A 24,337-nucleotide genomic window follows, 5' to 3' on the forward strand; every position below is an offset into this window, starting at 1 on the left:
TCTGCAATACCCACAGGCCTCGGCTGAGCCCTGCTCCACAATCCTCCCTGATTGGAGGGAAGGGTTTGTTTGAAGAGGAGGTCAAGACCATCAGTACCTTGTTAAGGAAAAGTTGTGTCCAGAGGAATGAAGAAGGCTGACTCCTTCCTAAGGAATTCATTGGGGGATAGTGTGTGGTGTGCGTGAGTGTGTGTGCGCGTTGGTGTGTGTGTGGACGACAGAAAGAAAGCGTGTTAGAGAAAGAGACAATGTTGTGTGTGTGTGTGTTGATATAGTCACTAAAAAGGAGCGGCAGCAGCGAGGACGAGGAGGAGGGCGAGGAGGGGGAGGAGGAGGAGGAGGAGGAGGAGGAATCAGATTGTGATTTAAGGAGGACCCATCAGGCCCCTCCTCACATAGTTTCTAAAGCCAGGATAGCAGCGCTGGCATTCGCCGCAATAATGCATGACAGATGTACATCAACCGTGTTCTCTCTCTATCTCCCCGTCTCGCTCTCTCCTTCTCCTTCTCTTTCTGCCTCCTCCCATCTGGACCCAATGTGTTGTTGGTGATGGGCATCACACATCAGAGTATAAACCGCTATAAAACTGAGAGGGAGAGAGGATTACTGTCTTAGTCTGAGGAATCCTTCAGTTCTGGTGGTTGAAGAGTGACTATACATAAATGTTTACAATGTTGTTGATGTGGGCTATTTGAAGAGCACTTTACATCACAAAAAGCAGCGTAAACAACATTTTCTTTTTTATTATTATTGGTTTATAAAATCTTGAAGGCCAACCTGATGTTGACCAACTCTGGCACACAAGCCCCACTTTGGGAAGCCCTGAATAAGGTCAATGGACATTTTTAAATAGTTTGTTTTTAAAGTGTTCTTATTGTTTCCTTGTATTGAAAGGTTGTCATGATACCATAACCAATGGACAACAATACTCAATACCACTTTCAAAAAGAAAAAAGAAAAAACAATCAAATGAACAACCTCCACACAAAAGTCACTGAACACATACTAACAGTTTTGTAATAATCTAGATATTTAGGTTTAAAGTGTCTATTTTGTCATGAAGATAAAAAGTTAAACTTGAATTTGAATGAAATTCAGGCCAAAATACACTCTTTTGGCTTTTTGGCTTAAAGATGACAAAGATGTGTGCATTCATGAAAAAATATAATTTATTCCTCTCCTAACCCTGAGATGCATAGGTTAGATGTTCAGTTGTACCTTGTGTCAAAGTTATAATCAGCGCTGTCGACTCTTTGCTCAGTCGCAGTCAGTCACAGTCAGTACTTTACTTGTATTTTTATTTATTTAAACCTTTAGTTACTAGCTATTACACATTTCCAAATTTCAGTGGAAACCATGAATCTGATGTATGTATCTGTATCCAAATCATGTAGATTTGGTGATCTGAACTTCAGTTTTTCTGATAAACTGAAGGATTGAGGTTCTTTTACAAGTTGAGAAAATTCTCCTACTTCTAAAGATAAACAAACTATTTAAAACCCCTCTTGGATTTGCTGGAAACAGCCGAAAACAGGCTGATTTTCTAAACTCATGAAAAAGACTTTTTATGTGGTTCTCACAGGACAGCGATGCACAAACTTACGATGGTTAAACTACCCAACAGGATTACAATTTTCTCAATCAAAAACATTTCAACAGTAAAATGCAACTTACACATGAATGCACCAGTAATATTTATCCAAAACATGATGTTTTTAGTCAGAAAATGACAGGGACCATTTTAATTTAGTACTTTTACCTTTGCTACTTTAAGTACATTTGCAGATAATACTTTCGTGCTTTTACTCAAGAATGGTTTCGAATGCACAGCATATACTTATAGAGGAATATTTGCAGTAGTATTTGGAATATGTAGTACTTTTACTTAAATAAATGATCAGAATACACCTATTCAACATATCCATAGACATTATACAACTACCTTTAAAGGCTGTGCTGTTCTCCTCATCAACTCTTCGTGTGTAAAACCAGCGGACTATCCCTTTAACTGCACTGTTTTTCCCACATTTGCCTGTGTTTCTGTCTTCAAACAGCAGAGGGCAGCACATTCACAGTGCATGATGTCAAAGATACCCCCCCCACCCCCCTCTCTCATTATCAAACTAACACAAAGGTCAATAAAATCCTGCTGTTCTTCCTCCAAACAAAAGCAGCTCTGAGAGGAGCCCAGCAGCATTCTCACATCACCTCTTAATTCAAAAAGTGTGTCGACAAACAAACAAGGTCTCTCTGTTGGAGTTAGACATGCACGGGTTGTTTTATGTAGTGAAGTAAAGTCTGAAGCCAAGAATAATCCAAGCTTTGGGTTTTCTCTCATTACTTACTCCCGTGCTGGCAGGAGGCAGAGGAGAAGAAGAAGGAGGACGTGAGCAGATGAAATGTGTCAAGAGAGAGATGAAGGAGACGTCCGCTGGCAGCAGAGGGTGCAGATGAGGGAAGGAGAGAAGAGTGATCGTTGTGACACTATTGAAATGTGGCCGGCGTTGTGCTGAGTCACCGTGCAGTTGTACTTTGCTGTATTACTTCCTTGTAGCAGTAAATGGGCTGGAACACAATGCCTGGTGACAGGTACACACTCAGGTGTTAATCTGCAGAACAACAAGGAAAAAATCTGTTTGACTGAGATAAACATGTCTGTGTTATGTTGGGTGATGAATGGTGCAAACTGTTTCATGCATGCAACAAAGTGCATTTACTTTGTTTTGATGGTTTTGATGTATTTTTCCTTTACTTGAGTAGTCCATGAAATACAATGCATCGCTTCAGTTTGATCAGCTCCAGCAGTCCAACAACAGTAAAATGATGAAATAATATAACATGTACTGTAATGATGCAACACTGACTTCTGCTTTTTTTATACTTTATATACATAAATACAGACCTTAAGTTGAAAAGGAGTATTTATATATGTTGTAGATACTTTTACTTAAAGGTACAGTTCCTCTTACCTGTCGCGCTGTTAATACATCTGGATTGTTTTGGTCTGAGTTGCCAGATAAAATATTTTTTAAAAATTCAACAGCAACAGAAGTTGCTCAAGACAGTCCGCATACCTCGTTGTCAGCAGTGTCACTAATGAGCTGTTTTCATTCTTCTGAACTACACCAACCGCCCGCATCACTGCGCAGAGGGACGCTTTTAATGTTTACATCCCGCCCTGTCGTGAGATTCTTGTCTGTGCACGCCGCCATCTTTGTGATGACAGTGCAACTCGCACCTCAACCATCTGGATGGATGAACAGCATTAAAGGCAAGAGGGACATTTGATTTCAGGGTGAACTGTTGATATCATCAACGAATCTGAATACTACATGATCAGTTCATAAAATGCTACATTGTTAATGATTAACAGTGTAGAAAATTAGCAGGCTATAAAAGAATACGACAGTAATTTGGCAGAGTACCAACACAATCACTCAATGTGGGTCGTAGCCTTTAATGCATCAACAAAACACCATCGGCCAGTTTTGTGATTTTGCTGTTGATGTTAACTTAAGTTTATTTGCTTTGACTGGAACTTAGGGGAATCACTACAAGTCTGAAAATGAAAATAAATCCGGAGGTGTGGAGTTACAAAGACATTATTTTACCAGACCTGTCTTGCGGGCGCCTTGAGGGCTACTTTACCTGCTGCTAACAAAAGGCCTCGTTCAGGTCAAATCGGGACGTGTGTTCAGGCGCTGGCAGTGCAGGCTGAAAAATCAAAAAGATAAGAAAGGTTGTAACAGAATCAACTTTTCAACAGCGATGATATAGTCTACTACTTGCTAAAATGACTGTCAGGATGCTGTCATACAGGCCAAAAAAAGACACATGCACAAACATCAGAGGTCCACCAGAATCCCCCGAGGTCCTGTTGTGTTGCTTGGTGCTTCACACGACATTCATGCTGCCATGAGGTTGCAGAAATACTCTGCAGACTTGTTATGGCTGGAAAACACCTCTCTGAGTTGTTACTCCCAAGCAAGGCATGAGAAGTTCACCGACCAAATGATTGTACACACCCAGATTTGTCCTCCTGCACCACAGCGCAATGCTTAATGCTGCAAAGGCCTGATTTGGTTTGGATGCTTAACGCTTAACACACACGAATCCTGGACCAGACTGCGGGTGGCTTAATTGCATTGCGGGTAATAAAGATGCAGGGTTTTGACAATGACGAATACAGGAAATTTAAAAAAAAAAATGGTATCTCTGGTTTTGCTGCTAAATCAATGATGACTTTCAATGCTGGAATCAACAAAAAAAGTTAGTTTTACAGTTTATTTTTGCAAAAGATTGTTCGGTTTATTTAATTCTCGGCTTCATTAAGCACAGAAAATAACTATAAAACATTTACGGGAACACACATGCCCGCACGGACATTCCTCCACATGAACTCACCACACCTTTATTTCCATAGTATCACAGGATGAATCATCAGGTGTGAATCACCTCCCATAATAATCTTTATCGGCAACAAAAGCCTGTTACCGTAGTTGCGAGTGGTTTCTATTGTTCATAATCTGAGTAAAGATGAGACATTTACACCTTTATTGCAGCGGGTAAATGCTCAGGTGTGCGTTGGAGTCATCAAGTTCGCAGATGATAAAATAAACGACTAAAGAAAAAGAGTAGAAGACGGTAAAATACATTTTAGAGCAACATGTGTTTGAAATGTAAAGGATAAAACTGTCCAAAAAGGAGAGAAATGAGTGAATTGCAGTATAAATATTAACTTTCACATCATTATGGAGTTGCTGTCATGTCTTTAATGAGAAACAGAGACAATCTGCAGCCAATAAACTCTGCAGAAATATTATAGTGAAGCAATCTCCACCATGATGTAACACATCCTTACATCCGATCTGCAAGTTATGTTCTTGGTGTCGCTGGGTGTGAGAAGTGTGGATGATAAGTTCATCACAGAATGACTTCCTGAATGTCACCTTAGCTGACACCTCAGCTGAAATATGCTGAAGTGCAATAACACACCCATGTTTAACTGACAGAGGAGACAAAGGTTCAGACGATTAGAATGCAAACATCAGGAAGATATCCAGGACTCAAACACTCAAACACAAACTCAGACTTTAATCCCTCTCTTTCCACGATAATTTCTACGATTAACACTTGTTAGAAGTGTCTTAAAGTGTCCGTGGGTATGAAGAGGATGTCGTTTTTTTGTAAGAACTCGAAATATCTTGTGATCTATCAAGTATTCTGGAGATCGTCGGTTCAGCGGCTGTTGTTGCAAGTCATTCATTGACAGACAGCTGTGCTTCTCTTTTAATTAAGTCAAGCATGTCCAGTGTGACCATCTGCCAAGGGTGTGGCTCGTCACATCTTCTGTCGTTTAAGATATCCACTGACAGAATATCACTGAGTGCAGAAACAGAAAAAAGATCCCAGGTGAGGGGAGAGAGGGCAGTCAGACAAAATGGATGGGTTTATGTATCTCAGGGACAAAAACATCTTTCATGGGAGCATAATACAAATAAGCCCTTAAGCTTTTTTTTCCTCTTCAGAATAATCCTTTTAAATTTGCGTAATTCTTAAGGGAGTTCTCTGTGTACACCGACTGTCAACTCGCTCATTAATCAGGCCAGTCGACCGTTAGCGAGTTACCGAGAGTGATTCAGACTTAGCAGTAGACCGCGGAGAAGGAAAGCTCACCTTGATGCTGCTGTCCTGTGAAACGTGTGTGTATCTGCAAAAAATCTACTTTTTATACAAAAGAAAAACATTAAAAACAAACATAAACCCTTGATGCACGCCCGAGCTTGTGCACCCGCTTTAGACGGGGTGTGTGAGCGGTTTAGGATGCTGCGATGCTGTTTTGTGGACTACGAACTTCACTTGACTTTTCATCTGCATGTGGGCGAGTAGAAAAATGACTGCATTGTCATTTTTGTGGGTGAACCGATCCTTTAGAATAACAAAAAGTGATACATGGACAATGGTTACTGTTCTAAGTGTAAGGAGATACTTTCCTTCCTTCTATATTCGTTTGTTCTTTCTGTTTTTTTTCCTTTTGGAAATGAGTTGACAAAAATATTGGAGAGAGGTTACATAACAGCTGCCAGAATCCTCCCAGCTGTGTTTAGACGGAAGCAGATCTCTGTTACAACTGGCAGGCTTTACTGGCTCTTCAAGGAGATTTTTCTTCACCACTGGAAGGGCTGGATGAACAAAGTCTGATTTTGCTGAGTGTCTGAACAAAATATTTTGGTCCAATTTTCTAACGAAAGAAACATTACGGGATGTAAACATAACAGGAGGCAGAGGGGCTGGTGGAGGGGTCACAGGCCACAAGGCTGCCATGCCGCGACCAGTTCGAGACGGTGTTTTAATATTTTCAAGTGTGAAATCACTGAATAATTTAAGGAGACCTCAGGACAAATTCCTGCCAGGTTTGTGGCAACAAAACACAGATATTTTTGACGGCAAGTCGGGACATCTCCAGCTGTTTTTTTAACCAATAAGATTGTGTGTTTTAACGAGACCTCAGGAAAATATCCAGCTGTGTTTGTTTTGACAAAAACCGACTCATTTTGACGTGAAGTCAGGACATCTTCTGCTATTTTTGAAGCGGAAAAAACAGATGTTTTTAATAAGACCCCTGGAGAATTTCCATTTTTGCTCCAGGTGACCAAAAAAATATATTTTACGGGAAGTCAGGACATCTCCAACTGTGTTTTCGACAACAAAATTAGGTGTGTCTAGTGAGATTTCAGGACAATTTCCAGCTGTGTTTGTGGAGACAAAACTGTGTGTTTTTAACGAGACTTTAGGAAAAATCCCTTCCAGGTTTGTGACGACAAAAAATGACTAATTTTGACGAGAAGTCAGGACATCTTCGGCTATTTTTTTAAGTGGAAAAAACAGCTGTTTTTAATGAGACCTTGGGACAATTTCCAGTTATGTTTGTGGTGTTAAAAACAAATACTTTTGACAGGAAGTCTGGACATTTCCAGCCGTGTTTGTAGCAACAAAATTGGGTGTTTTTAAAAAGACCTCAGGACGTCACCAGCCGTGTTTATGGCAACAAAGACTGGTGTTTAACAGGCAATAGGAGCACACATACAGCATCTATAGCTGCTGTGACGTGGTGGTAAGGTTAATATGCCCTTCAGAGGCTTTTTATCAGTATACTTCTAAACGGCTTTGTGTTATTTATTGACTTTTGTTGATTCACTACTGTATCTTATATTTAATCATCTCATGATGATCATATTGGATACAGATCTATCAGCTGTAGTGTCCTGTACATAATCTCCTAAATGTACATGTTCTTATAGGATTTACTGTTTGTTGAAAGATAATCACTCTCAGCCAGGGTGATTCATCAGGGCTGAGAGTCAGGGCCGGCTTCATTCTTATCCATGAATCACCATCCATCATCAAACTTCATCGGAACTGTTGTGCGTTTCCTCTGAAGCCTGCTCTCCAGAGAGAGTGTGTGTGTGTGGGTGTGGATGGATAAGAGGGGGGTTTTCTCGATACGCTCCTGCTGCAGGGTGTTGAGCAGTGGTGAGTGTGCAGTTGTATAATCCCTGTCAGCCCTGCCCCGGCCGAGGTTCAGTTTCAGTTTGAGGAATGCTTCTCCTGCCTTGTTGCCGTGTAGGTCCCCTGTACATGCGTACTTCCCGCCCCGCACACTGCTCGCGGAGAGTTGCAGAGTCATGTCAGTGCACACATTCCTCCCCAGACTTTGGATCTGCGCCCGCGGCGACGCAGAACAGCAGCGACGCTCACAGCTCGGCACATTTGGCCTTTTAACGTGAAGACAAGACGCATCTGGAGAAGCTTCGCGGAGACTCGCTGCGCGTTTGGACCCAAGAAAAAGTCGTGCGTAAAAGTCCCACGGAGTGATCGGTGGGAACTCGTGACAGCTGCGGTTTCAGGTGAGTAAATCTCCAGCTGTTGTTGTGTCAGAAGAGCAGTTTGTGAGCGGACGCGCCCTTCGGAGAAAAATCACTGAGAGGTTCAGACATGGCTGTGTCGTGTGTTTGTGATCTTACAGCCGCAGTCGGGACATTTCTTGTGTTGCTTCCTACCAGATCGCAGTAATAGCAGTTTTTTCTGTACAGGATACTCTCACATATCCGGTAGTTTATTGTGTTGTCGTCGACCATTCAGCTTGTTTCCTCACCAGTGCGCAGACTCATAAAACGGAATTGAAACTTTGACTCATGGTCCGTTTTATGGTGAGTATTTCACCAAACAGAGAGCTGAGTGTCAGATGTTTCTGAAACGTCCGCATGAAAAACAAACAAATACAACTTTAGGAAGAATATAACACAAATAGTCAAACAGCCACAGTTAGTAAAGTCAATTATCGATTGACCATTATAATCAATCTTCAAACGTATAGGTGCACTGTGTAGTTTTGGGGAAGACCATTTTACTAAATAAACAAACTCTTTGTTTTCATGACTGAATAAACAAACTGACCTTAAAAAACAACACAATGCCATAATGTTTTACTTTGTGGCGGACCCTGCCACCTTTCTAGCTTCAAACAGTGTTCTGGGGATCTCCTCCCTCTGAGAACTGAGAACTTTTTTATTCAGTTACAGCAAAAATACACCTTCCTGAGTTTGTATTATTACCTGGTGAGTGTTATAAATATTAAAATTCTGAGTTTTAATCTCTTCTCCAAAACTACATATTGCACCTTTAAACGTCAAAACGTCTCTGGTTATCATTAATTAATAGTTGACTAAACTTTACTTAATAATTGTTTCACTGTTATCAAACAATAAAACGCTTTACAAACCATTTATCAAGCAGCCGTTTATTTAGAAGTTGGTCTACAAAGCATTTAATTGATTGTGTTAACAGTGAAATCACTATGAAGTAATATTTAATTAACTGTGAGTTATTATAAAGTTTTACCATTTTTGCTGATGTTTGGACTTTTTGAGTGTGGCATATTTTAAGATCATCACCATGACAAGCAGTTTTCAGTATTCTCTGGATTTGTACAACTCAGAACAATTAATCATCCGATTGTTTTCCTGAATGACTAATTAATTGTTGAGACTTTAAAACATGCGTATGTTAAAATGACCAACAAACAAAACCAAAAAAGAAGATTCCTTTCATGATAGGACTGGACTGATATCGTCATAGCGATATGAGACTATACAGCAGATTTTCTTAGATTTTGCATATCGTTATATTGTGATGTAGCATAAGTGTCGTCTTTTCCCGGTTTTAAAGGCTGCATTATAATAAAGTGACGTCATTTTCTTAACTTTTAACTAACAGACTGTTCGACTTGTTCTAATACTTTCCTTTACCCACTTCATCTTTATGCCCAAATCACTGTGTCAGTATTTTGTGAAAGTACCGATATTCAAGTAAATTGGTCTAAAATATAATGATATTTAATTTGCATGCTTTGAGATGATGAAATACTGAGAAATATATTGTGTGTTGCAATACAGCCTAAAAATATCGTGATATTATTCTAGGGCCATGTCACTCAGCCCTAATGTAACATTACTGCTTGTATCGCAGGCTTTAGCCAGCTTAGGTGGTGGTGACTAATATCACTGTGTTGGCTGAGGACACGGAGACTTGCAATGGTCTTGGCATCAGGTACTCAATTGTCTCCCATCTTATCCATCGGTCTGATACAAGGTTGCGTGTGTGGGCGTGTGGACTAAAACAGGCGGCTGAGAGTCATTACTAATGTTGTAAAACAAGAAATTCAAGCCCAGATTAGTAAGAGAGGATTAAAAATAGATGATAGTTTCCACATAAACTGAGGGAATCTCCCATCCAACTCTTTGCATACAGCTTAATTATTGAAACAAATCTCTCTAGCCTTAGCTTGTAGCCACCAAGTCACAGACAGTTACAAACTATGTCCTTAACACAAACATAAATCTAATATATTTTCAGTCATCTACGCCACAGCAGGTAAAGGTTGACGTGGTTAAAGTCCTTAACAGTGACCAACTGGGAGCAACCTGGCTGGGGGCCGGGGCTGCTGTGCTGATTAATTGGCTCGTTAACTAGCACAGTGTCAGAGCCTTTATCTATATTATTTCAGCTCTAGATAAAATAAGATCACTCAGTGAAGCCCTGCAGGAAATATAGATTAGATTAGACTCTATGTAATTCCACATAGTACAAGCACTCGACAAAATGCAGAGTAAGTACAGTATGTCCTAGCAGAGTGAAGTGAAAACACCAGGATATGAAGAGCTGTGCAGCAGTGACAGTAGGAAATTGCAGGTATACGTGTAAATATACAGTGTGGGTGTAAGAACAAGGAAATAAAACGTCCATCATTATCAAGGAAGGTGACGAAACACATTTAAAATGGAAGAGAACAAGCTGTGATGAGTAAATAAGTCAGTTATATAACACACACTGCAAAGCCCCAATACAGCAGATAGTCTGCAGCAATATTATCACCAATATTTTTTTTGCATGTGTCAACGTCAACTGTTCCCAAATGTTTACGAGGGCAAACATTTCACCGCAGATAACAGAGGAATGTCCTTTGTTTAGCGATGAATCGGCGCGCTGTATATTTAGCGTTTCTCTTATGGTGCGTTTGTGGCCAGGAAGCAGCGTTGGGCAATCTCAAGTCTTCACTCTCAAGTGTTATTTTAGGTCACGGTAGTTCCTGCACAGCGCTCGGCTAAAGTTTTGACTGCCAAATATCTTAAGAGGAGGCTTTTTTCCTCCTTAATTCTCCCTGAACGTCCTCGCTTTCAGTGATTCCTTGGTGCTTTCTCAGGGAGTTTTTTCAGAATAAAAGCTTTGTCATCAGCAACCTTTGACCCGAGTCAGCTGAAAGATGACATGGCAGAAAGAGCTTATGTCACAAAAAAATTGCAAGATGCGTGTTGTCATTATGGCTCAGCAGTTTTTTCGACAGCATATTTTCAAAAGGTTAATGGAGGGCGTCTTCACTCCTTAAGTAAAGTCCTGCAGTATGCTGTATGTTCACGTTAAAGCCGGCTGCACAGTCTTACGTGTTCCCAGCGGACCATCTGCCAGCGGAAGCAGTCTGTAAATGGTTAACTGCCTCTCTCTGCCTCTGTTGTTTCTTTTTATGAAGTCTACACTAACTGCTCGGTCTGTTTATGGTAAACAAACAGTCTTGATTGAAAAAAATCAATGAGTTATCTGAAAAGTACAAATTTAATCTAGTAAATAACCATTGATCTCCTTTTTGAGATCGTTCAACGAAGCCCCAGTAGTCTATTGTCTACTAAAACATTTTTAGTGGGCTTTGGGAACAAGTTTGAACCTTTTTCTGATGTTTTTTGGACAAAACAATCAATCAGTTAAACTAGAAAATGATCAACAGATTAATCAGTAATGAAAAGAAGAAGACCTGTACCCTCAGCAGTACTCTTTGAGAACCAACAGATCCACAGAGCGTGCCACATCCGCTGCCCTCCGCTCAGTCTTTACACGCCTCTGAAATAACATGGCATCAGAAAGCTGTTTGTTGACTCCTGCCCGGCATTCAGTACAATCTCACCCATGAATCCGATAAGAAAACTTCACACTCTGAGCTGGAGTCTGCAGCTGAATATTAGACATGACCTTGGTCTCATTTCGAAACCTAGTTCAAATCAATAAACCTTCACAGTGTCACAGTGTTCTCACAGTGTTCTCACAGTGTTCTCACAGTGTTCTCACAGTGTTCTCACAGTGTTCTCACAGTGTTCTCACAGTGTTCCTGCAGGCTTGAGCAATGTTTTATATAGTAGCCAAGCTCAGAGAACTGTGTGTGTACACAGTCATTTACTGTTAACCCCCTTAAAGCCTGATCAGGAGAGCAGGACAGGCTGATATATCCAAACACAATGGCCCTTTATTGAAAACTGAGTAGCTCTATTGTATTAATGACTCTCACTTCCCTTCTCTCAGTCTCTCCTTGACCTGATCTCTCCCTTTTACATCTTCCTTCAGCTAAATGTCAGGGTTTTTCTTTTTACTCCTCTCCCTCTTTCTTTTTTTTCCTCTTAATCACAGTAAGTCGCCCTCAAAATCTATTTTCTCTGCATATCTGTTCTCCCTCCCTTTCTCTCTCACACTTTTGGTCATATGACCAGTGGAAAAGGCTCGAGGCTGAACAGATTTGATTGTGCAACTCTGCAAAGCTGCACTCCCGTCTGACCAAAAACCTTTCTTGTGCTTTGCTCTATAAAACACACAAAAAACAATATCTGATAGATGCTGACAGTACAGAAAAACAATGATAAGTATAACATTAATCAGTCAGGTGCTTTAAGTGCTCCTGTGGTTCTCAAAAGGTCAAAGTAAAGTTTTGTCACTCGTAGGATCCGTGTTTGTCTATTTCGAGGCTAAAAACGTCTTTACTGCTGTTGATTCTGGAGGTTTCTACGTAGACAAACACCGCTGAAGTCGGCTCCTGACTGATTTGTTCTGCTTCAGGCTGTAGCAGCGAGTGACGCTCTGGAATGCAGGGATTTCATGTTTGCTCGATATGCATTTGCTCCGGGTCTGCCACGTTGTGCAAAGAGAAAACACCCCTCTATTTCAGGAATGTGTAGGCAAATTCTCAAGCGTTGTGATTGTAAATTCACAGTAAATCCTCCAAACCTAGAAGGTGTGAATAAGAAATGGATTGGGAGGTAATCAGAGACAATCAGGAGCCTGTCAAAGAGACATATTGTGCTTTTTTCTACTCACAACTGATGCCGGCAACTACATGTGCAGAACATAGTGAAGGAGTCTGCTGCATGCCTGTGAATCATGTGAGGCGGCGTGCTTGAAGATGCAGCCCTCAAACACATGTTGAGAGCTACAGCGTGTCCTTAATTTCATTAGTAAAGCTCTGCTGATTAGTAGTAATAGTAGTAGTGAAGTAGTAGTATAAGTCACATATCTGTGTTTTCATCTGATTGCAGATAAAAGACAGGTTGATTTAATAATGTGGCTCTGACGCAGCATGTAATCTGCGAAAGTAAGTGGTAACTAAAGCTAACAAATACATTTAATCGGGAAAAAGTACAGTATTTTCCTCCAAAATGCAGAGAAGTGGAAATATAAAGTAGTTGCAAATGGAAATACTCAAGTAAAGTACCTTAAAAATTGTACCTAAGTAATGTTTCCTCCTGCTGCTAGTCTTTATGCTAAGCTAAGCTCATTGTGACTTGAGTGGGCAGTCCTGGAGTCGAATTTATCTTCAATCTCCTTCCTGTCAGGGAAGTGAATCAGCATATTTCTCATGATGTTAGACTGAAGTCTTATCCCTGCACTGAAATACACTTTGTTTGACATTTACCTGTATGCTAACGACAGAGAGGGATCCACTTGCACTTGAGAGGCTTATTAATTGACATGAATCGAATGAGACTCTTAATTAGTGCTTTATTAGAGACAGGTGCACCATTTGAACCCACATACAGTAATTACATTAAACTCAAGTGCTTCCAACTTCAGCGCCTGAGGGGAACGATAAAGATCTTTCAATGAAGCTGTCTGACTCAGTTCACTGAGTTCTTTGCGTACACTTTCTAATTTTAGGTTTATTGGCAATTAATCATGAGCTTTAATCATAAATTGTAAGATAAGGGCTGTTTGGAAAAACTCCAACAGGGTGTTTACTTTTAATTCACTGATTTCCTGTTGCGTCAGAGGCATATTGATGTTATTAGCGCTCTGCTCCTTTGACATCTAAGTTTAGGTAGACAGTCAAACAGGTTCCAGTCAGCACAGAGATAAGCTGGACAGATAACACCAGCCTTCTCTCGCACGAGGGAGTGGTTTTACCACTTGCGCAGAAAATAAATGGGAACACATGAGTGGATGTGATGAAGGGAAGCAGTGGAGTGTTTGGTCAGCGGCAGCGTCTGGTGTCTGGTAGGAATTGGTTCATATTTTCTGTTGCTTCTAGTGTGAATGTGTTTTTTTTTTTATATAGATGTCTACTCTCCACAGAGTCTCAGCCACTAGTCTGTGAGTCACACACTTTGAGTCTCATGTTGGGCTGGAGGAAGATAAAAGAGGGTTTAACTGGACTCGACTGATTAACTATGAAGCTGAACCAGCTCTTTAACTTCAGATTTTATGCTCAGTGTATCGTTTGGAATCCAAAACCATAACATTTGCTCATCACATTGCCCTAGAGCACAAGAGGACGTAATCAAATATCTCGTTTTGTGCGACGAATAATACAAAACAGCAAAATTATTCAATTTATCACGAAGAACAAGAACAGCAGAACTTGATACCATCTAATATTTGACATTCATTTCTGAGTGCTGAACACAACTGTCGTAGAAATACGATTCCCAGGTTTCTGCCAACAATTTGTCAGATGTTATGTAACGTAACGTGCTAACTACAAAAAAACTGTGCTGTGTGTGATGTGCTGCCGTAAGGCGTTACACACTGCGATCCTACGCGCTCTCCGATGTTACATAGTGCAGAAACGAGTGATGGGGAGGTGGAGTGGCTGAGACAGAGACACCATCTACCCTATTATAAGTCACTTTACCATTTTGAAGCTGTTATTTTAAGCTTAAACAGTTACATAATGTTGCTTTAAAGATGTATAAAATGGGTAATGGATTACCAACATAGTTGCAGATTAATTTTTCTTTCAAGTAACTGACTGATTAATTAACAAATTCTGCTGCTCTCGTGTCTTATTCTGTTTCCCCGTCGAGGTCCAAGACTGTAAGCAGCTCTGAAGAAATAAAACAGCGTAGAAATGGAAGCGCATTTATTCCAGATTATCCATTTACAGACTAAATAAAACACAAAAGCCCTTTCCTTGGACGACAGCCGTGTCATGAAGCAGCGACTGAGCGTGTCTTTTCTATTTCGGCTGCGAGGAAGTGAAACCCTGAGTGTGTGACACGCACACCCTCGCACACACACAAGAACCGACACATTCACATGATTCTGTTAGCTTCCTTGCAACCCACCGAAAGCCTGTCATCTATCGTAATCAATCTGATTTTCTTTTCTTGTGCAGGATAAACATCACAAGAAGATAAGGCCGGAGAGACCCCTGCCAGGATTGCCACGCATTCGCCGGCCGCTTCCTACTTTCCTGTGGGACACTAAATTGCAGACGACTCTCCGAACTGTCAGAATGGATTTTCTTGTAAAAACTTGTAAAATGTGGCCCTGCAGCGATTTAACGATCATGGTTTGACTCGTGCTTTGGGGACAGTCGAAAACCCTAATTCAGAGGCTGTCAGTCATGTTGGAGCCTGGATCTGTGGGTGACAGAACAGTCTGCAAGTCTGTTTACACGCCGTGTTCACGCGGAGAAACGTATGAGCTGAACGTATTTCATGTAGAGACCGACTTTTTCTCTGGACTGCTCGCTCTGCCTGCTGACTGTGGCTGGGTTCAGCAATGGATTATACCATTACACTGCTCACATCCCTAATTTTTTGGGAAATGAATGGACTTTTGTGTTGAATCTCATTCAAAATGGAGGAACTAAGGACATGTGCTAACTGGAGCCTTTACATTGACGAAATGATGACCAAAGGAATTTCCTCTGTTGAAAATCAGACCCAAATGGGATAAGAGCTAAAAACTTGAACTGTAAAAGACTGTTAGACCGAACAGGTAATTACTCAAAAAAAATAATCTGGAGTGCTCTCTCCCAGAATGCATTGTCCAAGGAAGAGACGTCCCACATGCGACTCTGATTTCTCGGCTATCGTGGTCCCATCCATGCATGGGTCCGGCTATCTCGACTACGCGGTGGAGACCCACGCTTCCAGATCCCTCAAGGCGATGGAGGAGTTCAGACGGCAGGAGATGCTGTGTGACCTGGTGCTGCACGTCTCATACAAGGACAGGACAGTGGACTTCAAGGTGAGATATTAGATAATCAGTGGAATAACTTTGTGGAAGGTTTGTTTCACAATATCTGGAACAAAAATATAAATTTACAAACTAAAAGGTGCACTGTGTAAGGAATATTAGTTGTACGACCAGCTGAGCTAATAAGCGAACAGTAGCTACAGTCATGGATGCATAAGCAGAATACTGTTAGCAGCAGGTACCAGTTGTGGTATGCTTTCAATTCTTACGCATTGCACCTTTTAAAAGTGCCAGCAGAGTAAGGAGCCCTGAAACTGACTAAATGGAGTAATCCAACAATAAACAGTACAGGTAACTCTTTAGATTACAGCTCGCAACATCCAATATGATTCCTCACAATCTACATGTCGTCCCAAGGGATGAAAGTCTTGACTTGCTGCGTGAGCACAGTGTTTCTGTATCATCAAATCCATTATTCTACCCAGGTGCATAAGGTGGTTCTGGCCTCCTGTAGCCCCTACTTCAGAGCCATGTTCACCAGCAGCTTCAGAGAGTGTCGCGCCCCGGAGGTCACCCTGCGAGACGTCTGCCCCCAGGTGGTGGGAAAGCTTATAGACTTTGCCTACACCTCCCACATCACAGTGGGAGAGAAGTGCGTGTTGCACCTTCTCCTGGCTGCTATGAGGTAAACACATTGTGTAATCCTGATAATCCTGAATCACTGAAAACATCTGACACTTTTTATTTATACTTTTAGGTGGAGAATTTGCAAGAATCAGTGATTTTTTTCTCCTTTTCCTGTTGTTTTCTACCAGGTATCAGATGGAGGACGTGGCCAAGGCATGCTGCGATTTCCTCACCAAGCACCTGGAGCCCGGTAACGTCATCGGCATCGCCCGCTTTGCCGAGGAGATCGGCTGCACGGAGCTGCACCAGCGGAGTCGAGAGTACATCAATACACACTTCAGTGAGGTGAGGCGCAAATATGGAGAGCGCCAGCACATTGCAACGTGCGAAAAGGGACTGAAATGTGCACAACTCAGTCGTCAGTATGTCTTTATCTGACCATGCTTGTGTCCTAGGTGACCAAAGAAGATGAGTTCTTCAGCCTCTCTCACTGCCAGCTGCTGGAGCTCATCAGTCAGGACAGTCTGAAGGTGCTCTGTGAGTCTGAGGTGTGTGGCATTAAGGAACATTTTGTTTTTTTACAGTTAAACAACTCTAAGATAAGAGTGTATCTAGATGTACATAACAAACCACATATTGATATGTCTTAATAAATCCATGCTAGGTGTATAAGGCCTGCACAGACTGGGTCCGCTGGGACATGGAGGGTAGAGCCCAGTACCTACACGCCCTCCTGAACGCGGTTCATATCTACGCCCTCCCTCCTAAGTTCCTGAAGAACCAGCTGCTGTCCTGCCCCATCCTCCTCAAGGTAAACTCCAGCAACACGTCATGTTTTCTTGATGAACGAATGAAGAGACATTTGAGATTTGTTTACAGGTTTAAGTTTTCTGTCCTGTCTTTTGACTCCAGGCCAATTCCTGTAAGGACTTCCTGTCTAAAATCTTCCAGGATATGACTTTGAGGAAGCTGCCTCCTGCACCCAACCGTGGGACTCAACTCATCTACGTGGCCGGCGGGTGATTATCTCTCATAGTTTATACAACAGCAATTTCTTTGTTAATAATCAGACACTAATCATGAGGCAGCACTTTGTGCTAATGGCTCCTCTCTCACTTTTTATGATATACGTGTCGATGAGTAAGCTGCGTTCAGAGCATATCTGTCCGGTTATGATACACAACTTGTGAGCAGAGCACCTCACTGATCCAGAAAGTGTCTCAGTCTGCCACCCAGTGGCTGTCAGGAGGTCATCCACTCTGTCTTCCTTACATACTGTAGGTGCTCTTCAATCTGCGTGAGTTATTTGAGGTCATGTTATTTTGTTGTTTATTTCCTTGTCCCTGTAAACGAGAGCATCGTTAATTAAAGCAATTTTACAAGGCTTGTGTAAAACCACAGATATGAACAGCAGCTGACATGCAATACATTAGTTTCATTTTTAACATGAAGTCCGGTACTGCGTGCGTACATGTGCCAGCACATTAAGTCACTGGCCTTTTCTTGTTGGTCTTTCTCTGCTGTGTGCTTTTCATCTGCCCACTCACCATTTCCTCGTCTCTGTTCAGATATCAGCAGCATTCACTGGCCTCCATGGAGGCTTATGATCCCAGGAGGAACTGCTGGCTCAAACTGGCCGACATGGCGTCTCCGTGCAGCGGTCTGGGAGCCTGTGCGCTGTTTGGGCTGCTCTACACTGTAAGTTGCACCAGTTATAACAAGATACCTCTCCAGGGAAATTAACTTGACTGAGGGAAAAAAGAATGATCGATAATAATGAAACAAGGTAAATTAAGTAAATATAATAATAATAATAATAATAATAATAATAATAATAATAATAATAATAATAATATAAATGACTATATACATTCACACCACATTTCACATATAGAAAAGACCAAGATGGAAAATTGCACAAGATAATCGCACCTATACGTTTCAACACACTCATGGTGTGTGGCAGTATACTAAAGGGTCATTTCATGCCAACTCATCCAGAAGTTTGAACTTTGCCCGGATCGTGTCATGGATGGATTACTCAAACTTCTATTCTGCTATAATCAATGAACTTCTATTAAATTCACGAAACCTTCCATAATCCTATAGCTGTCCTCCAAATACTCCTTTAAGTTATGCATTTGTGAAGTTTATCCCTCAGAGCTAAATATGTACCAATGAAATAAAACCACTTACTGTAATATTACAGCCAGTAGTAGGAAGAATTAACTAGTTTTTAAAGAAATATATATGAACTATGAATGAGAAATATAACATCTTTGAATGTTTTATATACATGCAATGAATATTAACACTTTCACATAAAAAAAAAAAACTTTCAAGGACATTAAAATCACCCTCCGTGTTAAAAATGCAATGAAAACGGTGAGTTTCTCAGCTCCGAAGCTATATTTTAAGATCTGAGGCACTCAATTTTTTACGCTGGACCTAATAACTTTTAGATGTGAAAGAACTGCATTAATACGACACAGAGTCATTTGTTTGCAAGAAAATGAAAACTAGTTGAGATGTGGATGTTTGTGAAAATGAAAGATTCTTCATTTGGGTAAAAATAATGATTTACTGTTATTATTTTGATGATTGTAACCGTGTTGCAGCTGCAACTGTCTTCAACGAATGCATATTGCAGATCATTCGGGTTTCTTGGATGTTCAGGACCAATTTCAACCAAATCGAGTGAAAAACGAGCGATTGTCGAGGCTGGGAATACGCAAGGAATCACAAAAATGCCAAAAATTCACAATGTATTTGAAGTACAGCTTTGTACAGCAAGATCAGGGTGGCCAATGATGCGATACACTGCAAAACATAATAAACTATATTATGATATGTTATGACACATGGGAAACACACTGGATTCAAACTGTGTTGTGTTGCTGTTGTGTTGTGCCGCTGTCTGTGCCGGCACATTTCTATTTGACCCACTTTTCTGCTTCTTGTGTCAGCGTCTACCTGTCACTCCTGAACGGACTAATGTTTGTTTTGACAGCTTGAAGAGATCAACATAATCTCCGTTCTAATCCCCCCTTTTTTTTTTTTGCGAATCCAGGTTGGAGGGAGGAACCTGTCGCTTCAAAACAACACGGAGTCCAGCGCCCTGAGCTGCTACAACCCGATGACCAACCAGTGGAGCCAGCGGGCCCCCCTCAACATCCCCAGGAACAGGGTCGGGGTGGCCGTGGTGGACGGCTGCATCTACGCCGTCGGCGGCTCGCAGGGCTCCACGCATCACAACACGGCGGAGAGGTGAGACACTCCTCAGGTGGATTAATCCACTCAACCAGACACTCGAGAAGCAATTTGATTCTAATGGAATATTATTGCAATAAGCACGGATTTCCTGCCCCTGTACGCACATTCTCAAGTGCATTTACCTCAGTGTAGGTATGGATAATGGCATGAGAGAGGTGGGATGAATAGCTGCCATTCAAACTAAAGAGCAGTCAAGAAGTTTCGCAGGTATTCCTCTTAGCGTAATTAGACGACAACGCGGCGAAACGCGTCGAGACACGCTTCCCAGGAATGCCGACCTGGAATGCTTTACATCTCACACAGCCGAGCAGGGAGGAGTTTTTGAAAAGCTGTTACAGATCAGTTTCAATCAATTAGTGAGAAAAAACACGAGTAAAGCCAAGTGACAGCTCTTTTGATACCATTAGCGTTTCTTCACAGCGAAAGAAGTGTGCTTCATCAGTCCCTTTTTTTACGCCGAAGGGTATAGATTTCCAAAAGATGCAAGTCACAAGAGAATTATTACAACTCATCAGACGCCACTTGGAAGTCTTTTCATGAGAAGCTGCTAGATGTAATGAAAGCTGATAAAAGTGTTGAAATGAAAATTCAACGTGAAACACATCAAAAGCAGATTAGAGTCATTCGTGGTAACAACGGTTGGCAGAAAAAAAAAAACGTCTCCACTCCTGAGGATGCTTCCCAAATGAATCCAAGCAACACGTAAGAGGATCAACAGGAAGCCGTGCTTCTCCTGGAAGTCCCAAAGGTGCTACATTTGAGATTACGTCTTATCTTTATTGTTGAAATCTGCTTCTGCCACGTGTAGTCATTTCAGAGTTCAGAGGTCAGAGGTCAGGGTCGGTGTCAGCACATTGACCCCCGGGGAGTGACTCGCGTTTGAGCTTTTCTCAAGGGCACGTCGCCAATGTTAGCGAGCAGCTGATGTAATATCTGCCACCCTCCTATCAGCAGTTTACAGCTGGAATACACCCAGTACCGAGAACTGAGCCAACAACTTTTTAATCATTAACCGGGCGGTGAACATGCAGTCCGACCTGCCTCGTCATGACTCACCTCTTTGTCGTTGTTGCATTATTTGCATTTACAAAGTTTCCAGCTTTAAAGCAACGTTCTGTAACTTTTTTTACCTTTTAAAATAACAGCTTCAAAATCTTTGCGATGGTGCAGTGTAACAGGGTGAATGGTGTCTCTGTCTCAGCCACTTTGCCCCCGTATCACTTGTTTCTGCACTATGTGAGTTCAGTGAGAGGGCAGGATCACAGCGTCACATACAGAGTCTACAGACTCATGTGGACTTTCTTGTCTCTGTCTGCTCTCCGTCGTGTTACAGCCTCTTTGGATTCAAATAAAGCTCGTCAATAGTTGCCAAACATGGCTGCCAGCTTAACCTAATCCACTTAAAGTTGACCGACTCGGGTAGACTGAGAAGGTTGCTGCACGCAGCCACTGCCCTCTGATCCATTTAAAGTTTTGCAGCACTGATTCACTAATTTGATTATATTAATTGACTTACATGTAGCTTCATTAGGAATTGTCAACAGATTATTTCTACGTTAACTCCGTGTACTTCACTACTGCTGTTTGTTTTGCAGGTGGGATCCAGAGTCTAATCGCTGGTCCTTTGTTTGCCCGATGTCGGTCCCTCGTCTGGGCGCTGGAGTGGCGGCGTGTGGGGGAGCTCTGTATGTGGCCGGGGGATATGACGGGCAGAACCGCTGGAACACTGCTGAGAAATACCAGCCTGACACTAACACCTGGCACCAGCTGGCGCCCATGAACACTATACGCAGTGGCCTGGGTGAGTGTGTGTGTCCTCCTGTCTTTATGAAAGCAACAAAGGCTTTTTATGCTCCTGTTAACCAGCAGTGTCATGTCATATCTTGGTCTTGGTGAGTATTTACTGTCATTTCGCCTCAATTTTGAACAATTTCCTCTTGTTTCCTCTCTGTCTGTGTCTGCAGGATTGGTGTGTTTGAACTCATACCTGTACGCTATAGGAGGGTATGATGGGCGGAGCCAGCTGTGTTCTGTGGAGCGTTACAATATATCCAGGAACCTGTGGGAGCCCCGGGCCGCCATGCAGAACTGTCGCAGTGCACACGGGGCCACGGTGTACCAGGGACGCATCTACGTCCTCGGTCAGTAACATCATCACTCTGAATGCTTTTGATTTTGTTTTGATTTAACTTATTTATCTGTTTTACCTCCGCCAAGGTCGTTACGTTTTCACCCGTGTCCGGTTGTTGGTTTGTCAGCAGGATTACACAAAAACTACTGAACAGATTTCCATGAAACTTGAACATAGGATGGGTCTCAGCCCAGAATAGACCCCATTAACTTTTGGTTTGGATCCAGGAATGTCTTATCACTTTATTTAACATTGCGAGAAAGGTCGTTTTTTTGAGATTTTTGGTAATTTTTCAGGGAATAATGCATGGACGTTGATGAAAAAAATCTGGATCTAGGGGATTTAAATATGTTTTCATAAGGGGCAGTCTTTTTTCAGGTGCTATACAGTAGCAAATAGGATATTTGATTTGCCTTGGCGGAGGTATGCACTCTAATGAATGCCATTCTGGTAGATATGTTTCTTAGATTATTATATTTGTTGCTTATTTTAGTTCATTTTCTTCTCTTTTAACCTTTTTCTTCTTATTAGATTGAATGTTATCTGTTATTCTCTCTTTAATTAATCGTATCTCTTTATTTTGATTGAATTGAACTATTTTATCCTTTTTTCTTAATTATCTCTTTTTTGTGTGTGTGAGTGTTTTCTATACAGTTTCTGATGACGCCTGTATTGATCACTGTTGATTGTCTGAAGTCGGGCCTGTTTTGTGCGCCATCACTAATTAGTACATGAGTAGTTTCATGCATCTAAGCCCGTTGTACCTTTTCATGAGCCTGAAGAAGAGCTCGAGCGAAACTACGTCAGTGCTAATTAAATGATGAGCTCATATTTTTGTGGGCTGTCACTGCCACAAACATTTATGTCCTATTTTTACGAGTTAAACAACGTTTTATCTGGTAGTAAGTCAATCCTAGAAAGGCCTTAAATATCTCTGATTTATGTGAAAATACCCTTGATGTTTATGCATGTGGAAGCAACAACAATACAGGCTTGTCAAGTAATTATTTTGATTAATGAGTAAAACAGTTAGGTCAGGAGGTTGCCAGTGAGATCCTCTGTTACTTACAACAGTGTGAGCTCTTCCTAATGTGGCTTAGTGCCTCTGTGTTAATTAAATAGAGTGGTTCAGTGTGGTTCAGATGTTCAGAGTAAAGAGACGAGCAGCAGGCAAATAAAATGTCAGATCAAGAGGAAATAACAAACTGCTTTAGTAAATAAAATCAATTAAAACCCTAAAAGTAAAAAATAATAATAACCATTTGAATCCATTTAGAAATTTAGAAATAAATTGTGTAAAGACAGAACGATTTAATTTAATTATTCATTGACACAACTGTTGACAATTAGATCCCTAATTGGTTTATTAACAGCTTCATTAAACATGTGTGTGTGTCTGTGTGTGTCCATCCAGGAGGTTTTAACCAGCATGGCTTCCTGGCCAGCGTCGAGTGTTACTGCCCCGAAAGAAATGAATGGACGTGCGTCACCGACATGCCCGTTGGACGCAGCGGCATGGGCGTCGCTGTTACCATGGAGCCCTGTCCCGGCAGCCTGCCAGAACAAGAGGACGAGGACGGAGCCACGTAGGACAAGGAGCAAAATCTGTTCAAGTGTTGAATACGGTTCCAAGTGGTGCTGCTTTTCAAGAGAGGGTGAAGTGCGTTAAATAAAAGAAACATTCCAATTTGAAAACTCCTCGTCCTCGTATCGCAACGGATCCCGCTCGTATCGCACCGTGGAGGAAGAATCATATTTCTGCGAAAGGGGGGCAGAAAAACTGGTAGCATGAAGGTGACCTCGCGAAGAACAAGGTGCTACGAATACAATCTCAAAACGACGGTGTTATTTAATTAAATAATGTTATTCCACAACTGTTTTGAATCTGTCAGTGTTCAATTGTATTTGTAAATTGAGTTTGAATGTCCTAATTTTCTAATTCCTCTCTTTGTGTTGTATCTCTACCTCTGACTGTGTCTAAATGAGCACTTTTCTTAAATGTGTTTTCTTTATTTTGTGCCAATATACGGTAGTTTTACCCAAAAACTGCCATATGGTGTATGAGATTTTCTTGATTTTTTTTTTTTGTGCATTCACTTTATTTTATGTCGTGTTTCTAAAAATACATTTAATCAAGTGTGTGAATAATAAATATTTTATTTCTGCACCATATGTTCAGCATTGCAATTCTTATTTGTCCTTGATGCTCGTAAATGCCAATTTGTTTCTCTTGTGATCTCGATTATTAGGATGCATCCTCAGAAGTTTGTAGTCCCAGTACGTTGTTTTTTGTCCACACCAACAGAAGCTCCTCTCTCCCACTTAAAACACTGCTCCTGAAACCCCTCGTCAGTAGTCCCGCCTTTAATTCCATGACTTTGTGACATCACACTGTAGCGACTAGCTGCTCTGTCATTGTTAGTGGTGCTGGCTCAGGCATGTGCGAGCTGGCCAATCAGAGGAGGCTGCAGCACTGCACAGTGTGAGGATAGGATGTGTTTGAGCATTAA

The 24,337-nt window shown here is 41.5% G+C and overlaps 1 protein-coding gene across 4 annotated transcripts; it reads left to right on the plus strand.

The window, feature by feature from the left end:
* The first annotated feature begins 7,090 nt into the window (after positions 1–7,090).
* keap1a (kelch-like ECH-associated protein 1a) lies at positions 7,091–23,999 on the plus strand. 4 transcript variants are annotated; one of them, XM_084381851.1, is made up of 13 exons: positions 7,091–7,115; positions 7,713–7,908; positions 14,988–15,847; positions 16,282–16,481; positions 16,612–16,768; positions 16,879–16,971; positions 17,088–17,234; positions 17,336–17,442; positions 17,992–18,121; positions 19,494–19,690; positions 21,292–21,497; positions 21,661–21,837; positions 23,242–23,999. In XM_084381851.1, the coding sequence occupies exons 3-13, from the start codon at positions 15,638–15,640 to the stop codon at positions 23,415–23,417; spliced, it is 1,800 nt and encodes a 599-aa protein (XP_084237977.1). In that variant the 5' UTR covers positions 7,091–7,115; positions 7,713–7,908; positions 14,988–15,637; the 3' UTR covers positions 23,418–23,999. The 4 variants fall into 4 exon arrangements, with proteins under 4 accessions (XP_084237977.1, XP_084237976.1, XP_084237979.1 ...); XM_084381850.1 differs by lacking the exon at positions 7,091–7,115 and having other exon boundaries at positions 7,555–7,908; XM_084381853.1 differs by lacking the exon at positions 7,091–7,115 and having other exon boundaries at positions 7,555–7,908; positions 17,375–17,442.
* Positions 24,000–24,337: the final 338 nt, after the last annotated feature.

This window comes from Pagrus pagrus (genome assembly GCF_965226575.1).
Source record: "Pagrus pagrus genome assembly, chromosome: 18".
Classification (NCBI taxonomy): domain Eukaryota; kingdom Metazoa; phylum Chordata; class Actinopteri; order Spariformes; family Sparidae; genus Pagrus; species Pagrus pagrus.

Bases quoted from the DNA above. Each gene is read 5' to 3' on its own strand.
- keap1a (XM_084381851.1), top strand. From the start codon at position 15,638: ATGCATTGTCCAAGGAAGAGACGTCCCACATGCGACTCTGATTTCTCG. The intron at 18,122-19,493 runs GTAAGTTGCACC...TTGCGAATCCAG, and splicing joins TGTTTGGGCTGCTCTACACT to GTTGGAGGGAGGAACCTGTC. The intron at 19,691-21,291 runs GTGAGACACTCC...TTTGTTTTGCAG, and splicing joins CATCACAACACGGCGGAGAG to GTGGGATCCAGAGTCTAATC.